Raw genomic sequence first — 14504 nt, forward strand, 5'->3', positions numbered from 1 at the left:
AGAAAGACTTGGAATTTTTTTTTTTTATAAATGTTTTTGATATTTGAAATGTAAAATAAACTCTAAAAATAAAAAGTACATTTTAATAACATTTGATTTAAAAAAAAGAAATTTCATGGTCAATAATTAAATATGAAAACTTTCAGCAAATAATGTTTTCAAATGCAAATTAGGAAGAACTAAACATATTATATGTTGTTGCTGTGCATGTTGCATATATATATATATATATATATATATATATATTAGTGATGTAACGGTATGTGTATTCGTACCGGACCGTTTCAGTGCAGGGCTTTCGGTACGGTGCACGTGTGTACTGAATGACCGAATGCAATATTTTGTGTGCGGAACATAGGTACATTTTCGAGTTTCCAAACAAACATATTAAGTGGCGGAAGTCTCAGCGTCCAGCGCAAATCCCGCCCTGCAGCTGATTCTAAGGCGGTGACACACTGGCTGCGTGGCGTGAGCGTGGCGTTTCTGCTGCGTGTCAGTTGCGTGACGGCTGCTTCGCGTTTTCTGTGTCTTTACATACCAGAATCGTGCCTGACGCGGCGATGGCGCGCTGCTGCTACTGTTGGTAACATAGAGGGAGACCGCAGACAGACCAGGATCTTGTCTTCACAACAACAATATCTATACTTCATCTTGATCATAAATATAAAGCCTAATGATAAAGGACACCGTCAACAGTATTGATGGCAAAATAGACTATGTTTGACAGGTGCAATATGCCAGTTTGTCACCTGCCTAAGGTTTTCAAAATGCATCACGCCAGTGTGAACATCACTACAACTAGGAAAAAAACAATTGTAATTCAAACACAGCTCCCATTGGCATTTAAACAGACCTTTGCTCTCAATTCCGATCGGTCCAACGCAATAACGAAATCTGAGCAGGTCTAAAAACTCAAACTGTTGATGCTGCACTTTACACTTTGGAAAAGATATATATATTTTTTTTAAATATGAGCAGGCCTACAAGCTGGGATTAGTAATGCTGCACTGTAATCATAGTTATTTATTTATAATTTTCTTTATGATACTGACAGTATTTTATTTAGTGGAGAACTTTGCTGCAGTATTTTATATCTTATTCTCATCCTGGCGCTGGTCGTGTGTTTTGGAGGATGCGTGGCTTTGGAGAGTGATTTGCAGGGAGGGTGAGAATCACCTACTCTACCTTTAACCAGCAAGACCATACTTAACACCATGGGAATTTGCACTTAATTAAAGTATTTCAGCAGGTGTCCTGGTTGTAAGTAAGGGATGTTGTTGGTCTATCAGTTAGGACAAATTAAATTCAATTAAATTAGACAAGTGAAAAAATAATATATACTATGTATAATATATATATTATATAATTAAATTAAATTTGCTTAAAATATAAAATGTATTTACATGTAAATGATTTTAATCAATTAAATTAATTTAAATGTAAAAAGTATGTGTATAATTAAGTTTACACAAATTGCATTAGATTTACATTTATGCCTTTAGTGGATGTTTTTATCCAGATCAGCTAAATTTTTTTTTTTTTTTAAGAATGTGTATTTCCTGTGAATCAAACCCATGAGGTATTGCTTGTACAACACTCTTCTTGTTGACCATGAACATTCGTTTTTCTTATTACATAAGATATTAGTTTGAGGCTGAAAGTATTTTATTTAGCGGATAACTTTGCAGCAGTATTTTATTTCTTATTCTTTTTTTATTTTATATATATTTTATTAAAAAGTATTTTTTTAAAAGTGTAAACAAATTGTTAAAAAAAAAGTTTATAGTAATAAACAACCTGCAGTTTAATGTTTGCATTTCTTCCCCGTACTGTACCAAAAATGAACCAAACCGTGACATTAAAACCGAGGTACGTACACAACAGTGATTTTTGCGTACCGTTACACCCCTAATATATATATGTATGTATGTATGTGTATATATATATATAATTTTAGTTTCTTTTTATTGTTTACATGCATAGACACACATATACTGTATATTTATTTTGCTGAATATTTCGTCTACCTTTAATGTGTTCATCTTCTTCATCTCCCTCTTGTTTAGACTTTTATAGTAGTGAACAAAAAAAAGACAATCAGTCGTTTCAACGCCGCTCCTGCCTTGTACATCTTCAGTCCCTTCAACCCTCTGAGGAGAATATCAATTAAGATTTTGGTGCATTCATATCCTTCTCAACTGCTGAAACATGCCGATGGCGACTGTCATGCTGTGATGGATGGGTCTTTTACTGTTTAATCCAGTGGGTTTCAATTCATAATTTACAACTTCAAAATGAGTTGTAGGTCTGGTGTGTTTGACTGGTACTAAATGCAAGTATATTCAATTAAAATAACCTTGTAGATGTCAACTGGAGATGTTTTTCTCAGAAACCATTAACAAAACTACACGAGGTCAAAGAAAATATGAGCCTAAAGGCATTAAAGATAGGTTTGCTTCAGGATAAACATGCTTTGTTTGATAAATGATTTGCGGCTGAGAGCCTGAAACTATGGCTTGATGACTTCATGTACAGTGTAAATTTGGTCCTTAACAAAAACAAGTTGAAAACTGCTATATGATTCATATAAATGGATAAAAATAAAAACATTTTAATGAATCATAATTTTATTAGGTAAAGCCTCTTTAAACCTCTCCTACTCCGTCCTGCAGGAAAAATTTCATTTCACATGTTTGGTGTATTTCGGTAAGATTTTTAAATGATTTAGAAAAAATCTATTCTGCTCACCAAGGCTGTATTTATTCGGTAAAAAATACAGTAAAATCAGTAATATTGTGAAATACTATTACGATTTCAAAGAACGATTTCTATATGAATGTAATTTAAAATGTAATTTATTCCTTTGATGCAAAGTTGTATTTTCATCATCATTCCTCCAGCCTTCAGTGTCACATGATTCAGAAATCACTCTAATATATTGATTAGCTGATTAATACAGTTGTGTTGCTTATTATTTGTATGGAAACCATGATGCGTGTTTTTTTTTCAGGATAATTTGATTAACAGAAAGTTCAAAAGAACAGCATTTATTTTATTTTTTTATAGGTAATATTATACATGTCTGCACTATAACTGATCAATTTAATATGTTCATTTCTATAAAAAAAAAAAAAAAAAAACTTACTGTCACGAAGTTTCCTTAACTGCAGCTTTCACATTGTTCAGTATATTTATAATGTTCACTATCCTGGCAAACTGCACTTTCATGGTGTACTCACAGCCTCCAGACTGGGCCAAGAATGTAGAGTGAGTTGATCTCGTTGTTGCTTTTCAAGCATAGTGTAGAAATGTTCACCATGTTGACTGAGGGTCTTGTTTTTAACAGATATGCCTTCACTGGGATATACACCTTTGAAGCGCTCATAAAGATCATCGCCAGGGGATTCTGTGTGGGACAGTTTACGTTCCTCAGAGACCCGTGGAACTGGTTGGATTTTATGGTTATAGTCATGGCGTGAGTATGACAAATCTGTTTTTACCCCATCGACACTGCTATAAATAATAACAATTCATTTATAATCATTGCTTAAAGGTGAAGAGTGTCATTTTTTTGGTCATTTCTAACTGACCATACCTTCTTAATTCACATTCTTGTCTTGTCGAGGATGATTTATCTGTAAAAACTACTGCAGATAAAAAAATTCTGATTTTACAATCGTTGAGTAATTTACACTCTAAAACAACTAAACAACTTTTCATTTTGGTTGACATCACCGTCTTGCTTTTCAACTCCTCTTCTGGCCTGAAATTACTCCTTTTTTATATGAATCACCCACCTCACCATCCAGTCAATTTGTTAATGACAAAAGTCCCATCCTAAATTTTTTCATAGTATTTGACTTGTCCGAAAATGATGACAGAAGGTGCAAGTTGGAATCTGGGAATGTTAATTTTTTTTGCAATTCTGTATGGTGCTTCTGATGGCATATCAATTAAACTCTTTACCTTTAGTGTTTCATAGTCCATAGAGTGGTCAAAAATGATCATCTTCAGTTGTTATTACAGCTTTCAAGAATAAGAGTGCTGCGGATAAAAGTGTCTGGTAAATATTAAAAAACTAATGCAAATCTGTTGGTTGAAATACATTTCTTTTTTCTTGGTTTCTGTCTCTAACATTTAAAATTATTAAAGTATTAAACTGATAGTTTAGAGTAAAACATTTAGAGTCCAAAAAAAAATCAAATAAACTTGTGGTTCAAAAACAAGTTCCTTTGCTAAGACTTTCTTTAAAACTTTATTTCTATTCAATTTATTTTTGTTTCTATATTTATTTATATTTATATTTGTCTATTTAAAATCACAGGGAAAAGTTGATTAGTTTTTATAATAATTTTATAATAATAATAATAATAATTCCTTGATTTTTTAAAATAAATAATTAAATTATTTTATTATATATTAAATATATTATTATTTTATATTTCTTTTTTATGTTTATGCACTCGATTTAAAAAACATATTTTATTTTATTTGAATTCTAATTATTTATAATAATTTTTTTAAGGAGCAAAAGCATTCTTCACTTATAATTAGACCATAAAATGTCCATAAAGGCCAATAGCATCTTCAGTGTCCTTCAGCTTTATTTCTATCTGTGCATTTGGTCCCACAGGTTTGTTACAGAGTTTATAAAGATAGGCAATATATCAGCTCTCCGCACATTCAGGGTACTCAGAGCTTTGAAAACTATTTCTGTAATTCCAGGTAAGCAGAGAACAGGATTAGATGTACGACCTCTGTGTGACCTTTGAACCCGACTGCAACCCCGTGTCTCGACCCTTCTGTCTGTTGTATGTCTGGCAGTGTTTGATTTCCCACCCTCCATGTTTCAGATATTTAACAGAGTTTGTGGATCTGGGTAATGTGTCCGCCCTGCGAGCGTTCAGAGTTCTTCGCGCCCTGAAAACTATATCAGTCATCCCAGGTGAGAGTTAGGACAAGTTCAGGGTCACAGATGCTGGTACTGCTTTCTTCAAGCATGCCATGTTCTTCCTTAAGTGCTTAAATAAGTATTTCTTTCAAACATTTTACAATTTATTTTTTTTCAGGTGTTCTTGCTTTCATTTATGATTTGATGGTTGCATGCAAAAAATAAACAAACAAACAAACAAAAAAAAAAACAGCAGTGATGTCTGATTCAAATTAAAAAAGTCAATTATTTTTAATCAGTTGGCCAAAAACCAGTTTCAATCTGTGGTGCGACACCCTGAATAGCAGTCATTACTTTTATCATATGTAGTTTGAGAACAGTTTTATTTATGTGTGCTTACGAGAATTAAAAGCAGTAAAAGTACTACAAAAGCAATAGTTCACACAAAAATGAAAATCTGCTGAAAGTTTACTCATCTTCTGCCCATTCAAGATTCAAGTTTGTTTCTTCATCTGACCAGATTTGGAGAAATGTAGCATCCCATCACTTGCTAACCAGTGGATCCTCTGCAGTGATTGGGTGCCGTCGGAATGAGAGTCCAAACAGATGATAAAAACATCCCAGTAATCCACAATTGTTATTTATTTTTTGGCCTGAGAATGAGTACATTTTCAGCAAATGTTCTTTTCTGAGTGAACTGTTCCTTTAACAACCACTGTTATGTGTTGTTGAAATCAGACCTAGATTCGTTCTGGGCGAGTGTCTGCTGTTTTTGTTTCTCCTCTCCTTTTGTGATGAGTTTTTTTGTACCGTAGCCATCTTGCATGTCTTCAGCGGTGATGTGGATGTGATACATGAAGAACTAGTGAACTTTAGCCATTATCCTGAAACATTAAGAACATATCAAATATATATACAAATAACTATAACTATTTAAATACATTCAGGGTCCAAAATTAATGTAATACATTAAATAAAAACTGCAACAATTAAAAAAATGTAATTGTAAAAATGATAGCCCAGCCCTTGCTGATGTGTCATTAGTGAAATAAATCATAAACTGAAGGAATACATCTGTCATGACTCACACATCTTCAAATGGCTAAAATTTGGCAAAACAAGGACAGGGTCTCGTATGTGATGTCACAATGACCTTTGCTGTTTGTCATAAATATACATGAAAACAACAGTTAAATTATTCCATTTCAATGTCAGAATAAAATACTTGAATGGAATTTTGGACCCTGATTTCATCAGTATAAAGTTGGAAAGTTACAATGTCTACTCTGTTTTGCACAGGGCTGAAAACAATCGTTCGAGCTCTGATCCAGTCAGTGAAGAAGCTGTCAGATGTGATGATCTTGACTCTTTTTTGCCTAAGCGTCTTTGCTTTGGTCGGACTGCAGCTATTCATGGGAGTTCTTAAACACAAATGTGTGCTCCAGTCATCCAATCAGAACTTTACTGATTATATGGTTAAGAATGCAACGAGGTGTTACGAAATACCTGACTGCATGGAATACATTACAAATCGAAGTAAGTTCATTTTCATTGTTTTGCTCAATCGAATAGATTCAGAATCTGATGCAGCTGCACTATTTATGTAACGATTATCAACATTTGTGTTTTGTTGTGAAAACTCAAATAATCATGCGATACATTTTAGTAGTATTAGAAGTACATGAAGCTGAAAATATGTTAGCACACAATATTGTGCATGCAGATATTAAACTAAGCAAAACCATCAAATGCTTTCATGCACACAAAGGCAGTTAATAGAAAACAATTTTTTATTTTTTTTTTTTAACACAAAACAACACAACAAAATGACAAATTGAATTAAACAACAGGCAATGTTGGACCATGGTTTCTTACACAAATTGTAACTGTTGGTAAATGTGAATTTTGCTCCATACACGCATCAGTACAACCATAAATGCATCCATATATTTATCCACCAATACATACATGCATCCATGCATTTCAACAGAAAGCCACATAACCATCCATCCATCCATCCATCCATCATCTTCCTCTTATCCGTGGCCGGGTCGCGGGGGCAACAGTCTAAGCAGAGATGCCCAGACTTCCCTCTACCTAGCCACTTCCTCCAGCTCTTCCGGGGGAACCCCGAGGCGTTCCCAGGCCAGCCGGGATACATAGTCCCTCCAGCGTGTCCTAGGTCTTCCCCGGGGCCTCCTCCCGGTGGGACATGCCTGGAACACCTCCGTGGGAAGGCGTCCTGGAGGCATCCGAAATAGATGCCCGAGCCACCTCAGCTGGCTCCTCTCGATGTGGAGGAGCAACGGCTCTACTCTGAGCTCCTCCCGAGTGACCGAGCTTCTCACCCTATCTCTAAGGGAGCGCCCAGCCACCCTACGGAGAAAGCTCATTTGAGCCGCCTGTATCCGGCATGACATTTCGGTCATGACCCACAGCTCATGATCATAGGTGAGAGTAGGAACGTAGATTGACCGGTAAATCGAGAGCTGACCCCATTCTCCTAGAGCACCCTCCACAGGATGCCGCGAGGAACATGGTCGAATGCCTTCTCCAAATCCACAAAACACATGTGGACTGGTTGGGCAAACTCCCATGAACCCTGCAGCACCCTGGAAAGGGTATAGAGCTGGTCCAGTGTTCCACGACCGGGACGAAAAACCACACTCCGAGGTTCCACTATCGGCCGAATTCTCCTCTCCAGTACCCTGGCATAGACTTTCCCGGGGAGGCTGAGAAAGCCACCTAAAATTATATAAATGAATGACTGTACAACACTAATTTATTCATTTGATTAGTGATTTAGATATGGTACAGAACATTGAAATGATACATTATCACTGTATGTGATAACCATATTATATGCAATAACTTATCACAACATCACATAATCCAAAGAGACTAGAGGTGAATGACTGTACAACACTAATTTATTCATTTGATTAGTGATTTAGATATGGTACAGAACATTGAAATGATACATTATCACTGTATGTGATAACCATATTATATGCAATAACTTATCACAACATCACATAATCCAAAGAGACTAGAGGTTTTAGAACACCTGAAAACTTCAGATCAGGGCGAGTGTCAGGTCCAGTATACTAATTACTGAAAGGGGAAGTATTTTGTGTGTGTAAGTGATCTGTACACTAGCCAGACAGCCAGCTGTCATCATTCAGCATTATGGATGTTTACATTAGCTCCAGCCATGAAAAACCTGTTTGAGAGAAAGAGGAAGAGGAATCCCACCTAACTCATGGGGGCTCTGCTCCATAAAAAAAAAAAAAAAAAACACCTTCCCAGTTAATGGTCAGACTGTTCTTTTCTGTTCTTCAATATTTTTGGTGCCAAAAATGGACCAATTTATTACAGGACATTATTGCCAAAAAAACAATGAAGAAAATGGTCATATGGTAATTTTGGTGCAATAAATAAATAACAAATATAAAAAAAAAAAATAAAGGTAACACTTTAAGGTTTCATTAGTTAATGTATTAGTTAACATGAACTTTATATTTATTAATCTTTGTTAATGTTATGTTATGTTAATAAAATTATTACTTGTTAGTTCATGCTAATTCACAGTGCATTAACTAATATTAACAAGCACAACTTTTAATTTAAGTACTGCATTACTAAATGTTGAAATTAACATTAGCTAAGAATAATAAATACTGTAGAAGGATTGTTCTTGCTGAGTTCATGTGAACTAAAGTCCATGTGAACAAACATTAACTAATAGAACCTTATTCTAAAGTGTTACCAAAATAAAATACATCAACTGATGAAAAGTATTCAATACAAAAATTAAGAAAATAGTAATATATTACAGGGATAGTTCACCCAAAATGTAGTGACTTTGTTTCTTCAGTAGAACACAAACTAAGATTTTAAACCATTGCAGTATGTCAGTCTTATGATGTAAGAGGATGAGAATCACTGATTTGAGAGTCAAAAAACCATACAAACAAACCCAAATTAAACCCTGCAGCTTGTGACGAAGACATGAAACGATGAAAGTAACCGTTTCTTGAAGTTTCTTCAAGAAACTAAGAAGCTGATCAGTATTTATATTGTTTTTTTTAGCTATGATTCTGCACAATGTCCTAACTCTCCTGAGCGCATTCTCAACAACTGGTGCATGACGCGTTTTCTTCTTCTTCTTGCTTTACAACGAACCGCAGACTTATTAATTAATTACCACCACTTATCTCTCAAATGGACCATTGATGCTCCTAATTGAGACTGTAGATAGAGTTTCAATGGTCAATTTGAGAGATAGGTGGCGGTTATGCACTTATAAGTCTGCGGTCCGCTGTAAAGCAAGAAGAAGAAGAAAACGCGTCAAGTGCCAGTTGTTGAGAACATGCTCAGGAGAGTACAGATATTGCGGTGAATCAGAGCTAAAAAAACTATATAAATACTGATCAGTTTCTTGCACAGACCAATCTTTTCATGTCTTTACATGTCAATGTATCATCACAACCCACAGGGTTTAATTTTGTTTGGTTTGTGTATGTTTTTTGACTCTTAAAACCATGATTCCCATCCACTTCCATAATACGATTTACGGACTGCAACGGTTTGAGTTAAAAGTCTTGGTTTGTGTTCTACTGAAGAAATAAATTCACTACATCTTGGATGTCCTGGGGGTAAGCAGATAAATGCAAAATGTGTGTGTGTGTGTTTATAATATATATATATATATATATATATATATATATATATATATATATATATATATATATATATGTATATGTGAATAGTATTCTTCTTTCTCCTGTAGGTAACCATTATATCCCAACGGGAAAGAAAGATGCTCTGATCTGTGGGAAAAGTAGTGATGCTGGGTAAGCTATGTGGATTTAATTATTTCATAAACCATGGCATTATCTTCCCTTCAAGCATTATTCACCAAGAGCAGTTACACGTATTATGTTATGTTGCATGGTGAGTTTTTGACAATTGCTGTCTTGCGCATGTGTGTTTCAGGCAGTGTCCAGAAAATTTTGTCTGTGTAAAAGTAGGTCCCAATCCAGATTATGGTTACACAAGCTTTGATTCCTTTGGCTGGGCCTTCCTTTCCTTATTCAGACTGATGACTCAAGACTACTGGGAGAATCTTTACCAACAGGTGCTTGTTTTGTTTGTCTATGTAAAGGAAACCAAGTTTGTATTATTATTTTTTATATTTTGTGGAACACAAAAATATGATTTGCAGACTGTTTGTGCATTTTCTTCTACAATCTGTTCTTCACAAAAATCAATCATATGATTTAGAATGTGGTCATATTGACTACTTCATGGTATTTTATAGTTTTTTTTTTATGTACTGTATAGAGTCCCCATCCATTTTCATTGTTAGGAAAGAAGAAGATAAGCATGTTGGAATGACACAAATAGCTTCCTCCTGTATGTTTATTCTACACTAATTATGGACATTTCATACAGACACTTCGGGCCGCAGGAAAAACCTACATGATTTTTTTCGTGCTGGTCATTTTTTTGGGATCGTTCTACCTGGTGAATCTGATCCTGGCTGTGGTTGCCATGGCATATGAAGAACAAAATCAAGCCACTATGGATGAGGCTTTGAAGAAAGAGGAGGAGTTTAATGCCATGATCCAGCAGCTGATGAGACAGGAGGAGGAAGCTCAGGTCTGTTGGGTGTTTTCATTAAAATGGGGGTATGAATACCATGCAGATGGTGGTGTACAATGCCATTAGTGACAAAGTCATGGGTTTGATTCCCAGGAAATGCATGCATCACTAGCAGAATGTATTCCTTCGAAGCATTTCAAATGCATGAATGTAAATGCCGGAAACCTTTACAAACTGCATAAGTATAATCTGTTGCATGATTGCAATGGCAGGCTGAGACAGAAGCATGTGATGGGCTCAGTGGAGAAAAGACGGACTCTTCCTCGGACACTTCCAAACTCAGTTCCAAAAGTGCCAAAGAAAGACGCAACCGCAGGAAAAAGAGACAGCGTCAGGGGGAAGGCGAGAAAGAAGAAGATTCGAACAGGGAGAGAAATTATAGAAAGGCCAGCTTCCGTTTGACATCTGATGGAAAAATCAAGAGCACACGTGAAAGGACCTACACGTCTCCACATCAGGTTAGAAAAAATCTCATCTTATCATTTGCTGCTTATTTTACCAATAAGGAAACGTAATTTGCTTAAATACAGAAGACAAGAGTCATTATCAATGCTTTTAAAATCAGAATAGTTATGGAAATGTCTTAGTGCTTACATTTGATATTATTACAGTTTTAGAATAGTACAGCATAGACAAACTTTGACATTTTAAGATAAATGAAGAATGAGGATTTTATGGTGAACATGAATGATAAATAGATGGATCTAATTTACATAACTGATTCATGATTTACAAATGATACTGAACATTAAATATATTATTGATAGACAGATGGAAAGTTTCTACATTATTCAGCATCAAAAGTTAATTTTATTTTATGCTGCAATCCTCATTCTTTCAACTATCTGCTTGACTTTGTTTTGACATTCTTTTAAAAATTATTTTCTCCTCCTTAATTGTTCAAAACAGATTTTTTTTTTTTGCTTTGAGTAAAAACTTCAACTTTTATTTATTTTTCATCTTCTCACATTGTCATCCTTCTCCAACGTTATTGTTCTTTTTCATATTCAGCATAATCATCAACATACTCTTCATCTTCATCATCATCATCAAGATATTCACTTTTGTTCTGTCCTGCCGTTGCTTGTCCAATTGATCTGTTGTTAGGCTCATCTTTCCTTTAAAATGTTTAGATTAGATTGTATGTTACTCTTATGTGGGCTGAAGTTTTGAATGGCAAAGCATCACTCTCTGCCATTTTTCTTTAAAGAAATTGATAAAATATGTAATAGCATATTATACACAGATTGATCTGCACATTTTTGTACATTATTTTTGGATCATTACTGTAAAATGAACAAATTAATTTAAAAACCACAGGATTTCTATAAACTTACACTAGACAAGAGCAAAAACAAAGAATGAAAACTTCAACTAACTTTTTTTTTTTTAGTTCATAAATAATTTTAACATTGACAGCCAATCAATTATCATGCATTGGTGTGCATGCCTATGTACAGTATTTGTTGTTAAGGTTATATATGATAATAAGGCGGACAATTGGTAAAGTTGGAATGGCAAATTGGTAAAGATGTAAATTGGTATATGATCCATTGGCTAGTCAGGTTACATCCTCATATGCCTTTATTTGTTTGGCAGTGTACTTGTATATTTGTAAGGCTCTTTTTTCTCCTCAGTCCCCCCTGAGTTTTCAGGGTTCAATCCTCAGCCCACGTCGAGACAGCAAAGGTAGCATCTTCAACTTCCGCAGGCGTGTGAATTCAGAAAACAACTATGCTGACGACGAGCAGAGCATGTGTGAGGAGACGGGCAGCCGGAGAGACTCTCTATTTCTACCCTCTCGATCCGAGCGGCTTTACAGCACTCTTAGCAAAAGCAGTCTGACGCCGCGTATACTGTTGCCGTCCAATGGAAAAGTACGGTACGTGGTTGACAGCAATGGCATGGTGATAGTGTCAGGCGGAGCGTCTTCACCCAACTCGCCCTCCGGAATACTGACGCCGGAGGTGTCCAGAAAAAGAGCCACGTTTGACGACACTTGTGTAAGCACATATAATGCATGTGCTGTTGCTGTGGTGCAATGTTTAGTTTTAAACTGCACATTTTTATTATAATTCTCTCCCTGTTTGGAGAGAACCCACTGAAGGTGTCAGAACCCTATTGTATTTGTGACGATTTTCTTATTATTATTATTTCTATTCTTTTTCTGTCCTAAAAGTTTCTGGCCAGGCAAAAATTTATGTCCTAGAAACACCAAATTTGGTAGGATGGTCCCAAATCTCCTCCACTACTCTAGTGCCCACAGACCCCAATTGGACCATAGGCGGCACTATAATAACTACTTTTACGTTTTTGCTCATATCTCCACAACCATAAAGATTACAATAATAATAAAAAAAATAATAATAAAAAAATTATTATCTAAGGAAAAACTTAACAAAATGTACTGTATAAATTATACCAGTATTTTGAGCTTTTCAACTTTTGCAACTTTTTCAAACTCCTCCTAGATCATTTGTCCAATTAATGCCAAATCTTGTATTTATCTAAGTATCTAGTGACCCTGTTGACAAAAAGTTATCAAAAGAATCTGGATTTATCAGGGGTGAAATGACACATGAATGCTCATAAACTGAAATGTGTGTAAATTGTTAAATAGTTTAACTATGCATGTCATACATTATAGTTTCATAGTTTAAAGTTTAAAGAACGTTATAAGAAATCAAAATCTAATTAGTTAGTTAACAAAGAAATCTGTGATCTCCGAATTACCTTCATGTATATGTGTCATGTCAAGTTTTGACCAGTTTGATTTGCATATTTGAAATGTTTTTTTTATATATATCAATTTGATGTCTTTTCAACATTACTTGCCCACTGGGTTGTGCTTGGACCCTGATGATTGGCTATATTTTGACATGAATCTGTACACAGTTTTATTACTATTTTGTTTTTTCTTCTTGTTGTTGTCTGACTTTGGGTGAAAATCTGCAGAATTCTGTGGAATTAATTTAAATATGTAAAAAAAAAAGCACTGCATAATCAAATGCTAAATATATATATATGATAAAATTGAATTTACGGGTGATCAGATTCACATTCTGCAGAAATCTGCAGAGATTTGTGTGGAAGTTCATTGCATGCATATTCTGTGTGTGAGCATGCAAATCAAGTTGTGAGAATAAACAATTTAAATTGTTTTCCAGGATGACAGCATATAATCAGAATGTATAGACATAAAAATGGCCAATATTAAAGTTACTTCAACTAATATATATTTTCAAAATCAATTAATTTGTCAGTTATTTGTCCAATTAATTGATTAATCATTACAAAAGCAAAATACACAATATATCCAGCTTTTTATTCAAAGCTTGATAAAGCATGTGTTTAAAGCATGTTACTCTGCATAATGTCGAATACATTTTATTTTCTTAATTAAATTGTAACTTTTTTTTAAACCTTTGTATTTTATGAATAATTGTATTGTACTGTATTAAAAAAAATCAAGAATGAGATGTTATGTTTTAAAACATGTTTTGTAAATTATTTTGTTTTTAATTAAATATTTTGAATTTATTTTATGCCACATTTATGCCACATTTCTTTGTTTTACAAGTTGAATTAACTGAGTTGAATACAAGAATGACTGACAAATAGCAATAGATGGCTGCATTAAAAACACTAATGAAGCAACATCATAACCTGTGTTGATGTGCTTGCTGTTGATTTAATTCCTTTATAGTATGACACAGATGAAGAGCGACGCCGATCTGGTTCAAGGACCTTTTCAAAGGGTTTTCTATATGACCAGTCTGCGAGACAGAGAGCTTTGAGCATCGCAAGTGTCAGCAACAACCCTACTGACTGTAAGAAACCCTAAATGCCAAACACACTTAGAGGCCATTCACACAGAATGCTTTTTATTTGAAAAATGTCAGATTCGACACTTGAATGTGGGGAAAACGCAAGGTCTTGTGGAAAA

General features: G+C 34.7%; 1 protein-coding gene across 1 annotated transcript in view; it reads left to right on the top strand.

Moving 5' to 3' along the window:
• Positions 1-14504, top strand: part of LOC113052937 (sodium channel protein type 1 subunit alpha-like) — a 45340-nt gene that overhangs the window by 9741 nt on the left and 21095 nt on the right. The window contains exons 3-13 of the mRNA XM_026217433.1: positions 2067-2185; positions 3178-3267; positions 3347-3475; positions 4854-4945; positions 6191-6427; positions 9684-9747; positions 9890-10031; positions 10349-10555; positions 10771-11016; positions 12196-12561; positions 14265-14388. Of these exons, the coding sequence (XP_026073218.1) occupies positions 2067-2185; positions 3178-3267; positions 3347-3475; positions 4854-4945; positions 6191-6427; positions 9684-9747; positions 9890-10031; positions 10349-10555; positions 10771-11016; positions 12196-12561; positions 14265-14388 (1816 nt within the window). The remainder of the gene's footprint in view (positions 1-2066; positions 2186-3177; positions 3268-3346; positions 3476-4853; positions 4946-6190; positions 6428-9683; positions 9748-9889; positions 10032-10348; positions 10556-10770; positions 11017-12195; positions 12562-14264; positions 14389-14504) is intronic.

This window comes from Carassius auratus, chromosome 34 (assembly GCF_003368295.1).
Source record: "Carassius auratus strain Wakin chromosome 34, ASM336829v1, whole genome shotgun sequence".
NCBI lineage: Eukaryota > Metazoa > Chordata > Actinopteri > Cypriniformes > Cyprinidae > Carassius > Carassius auratus.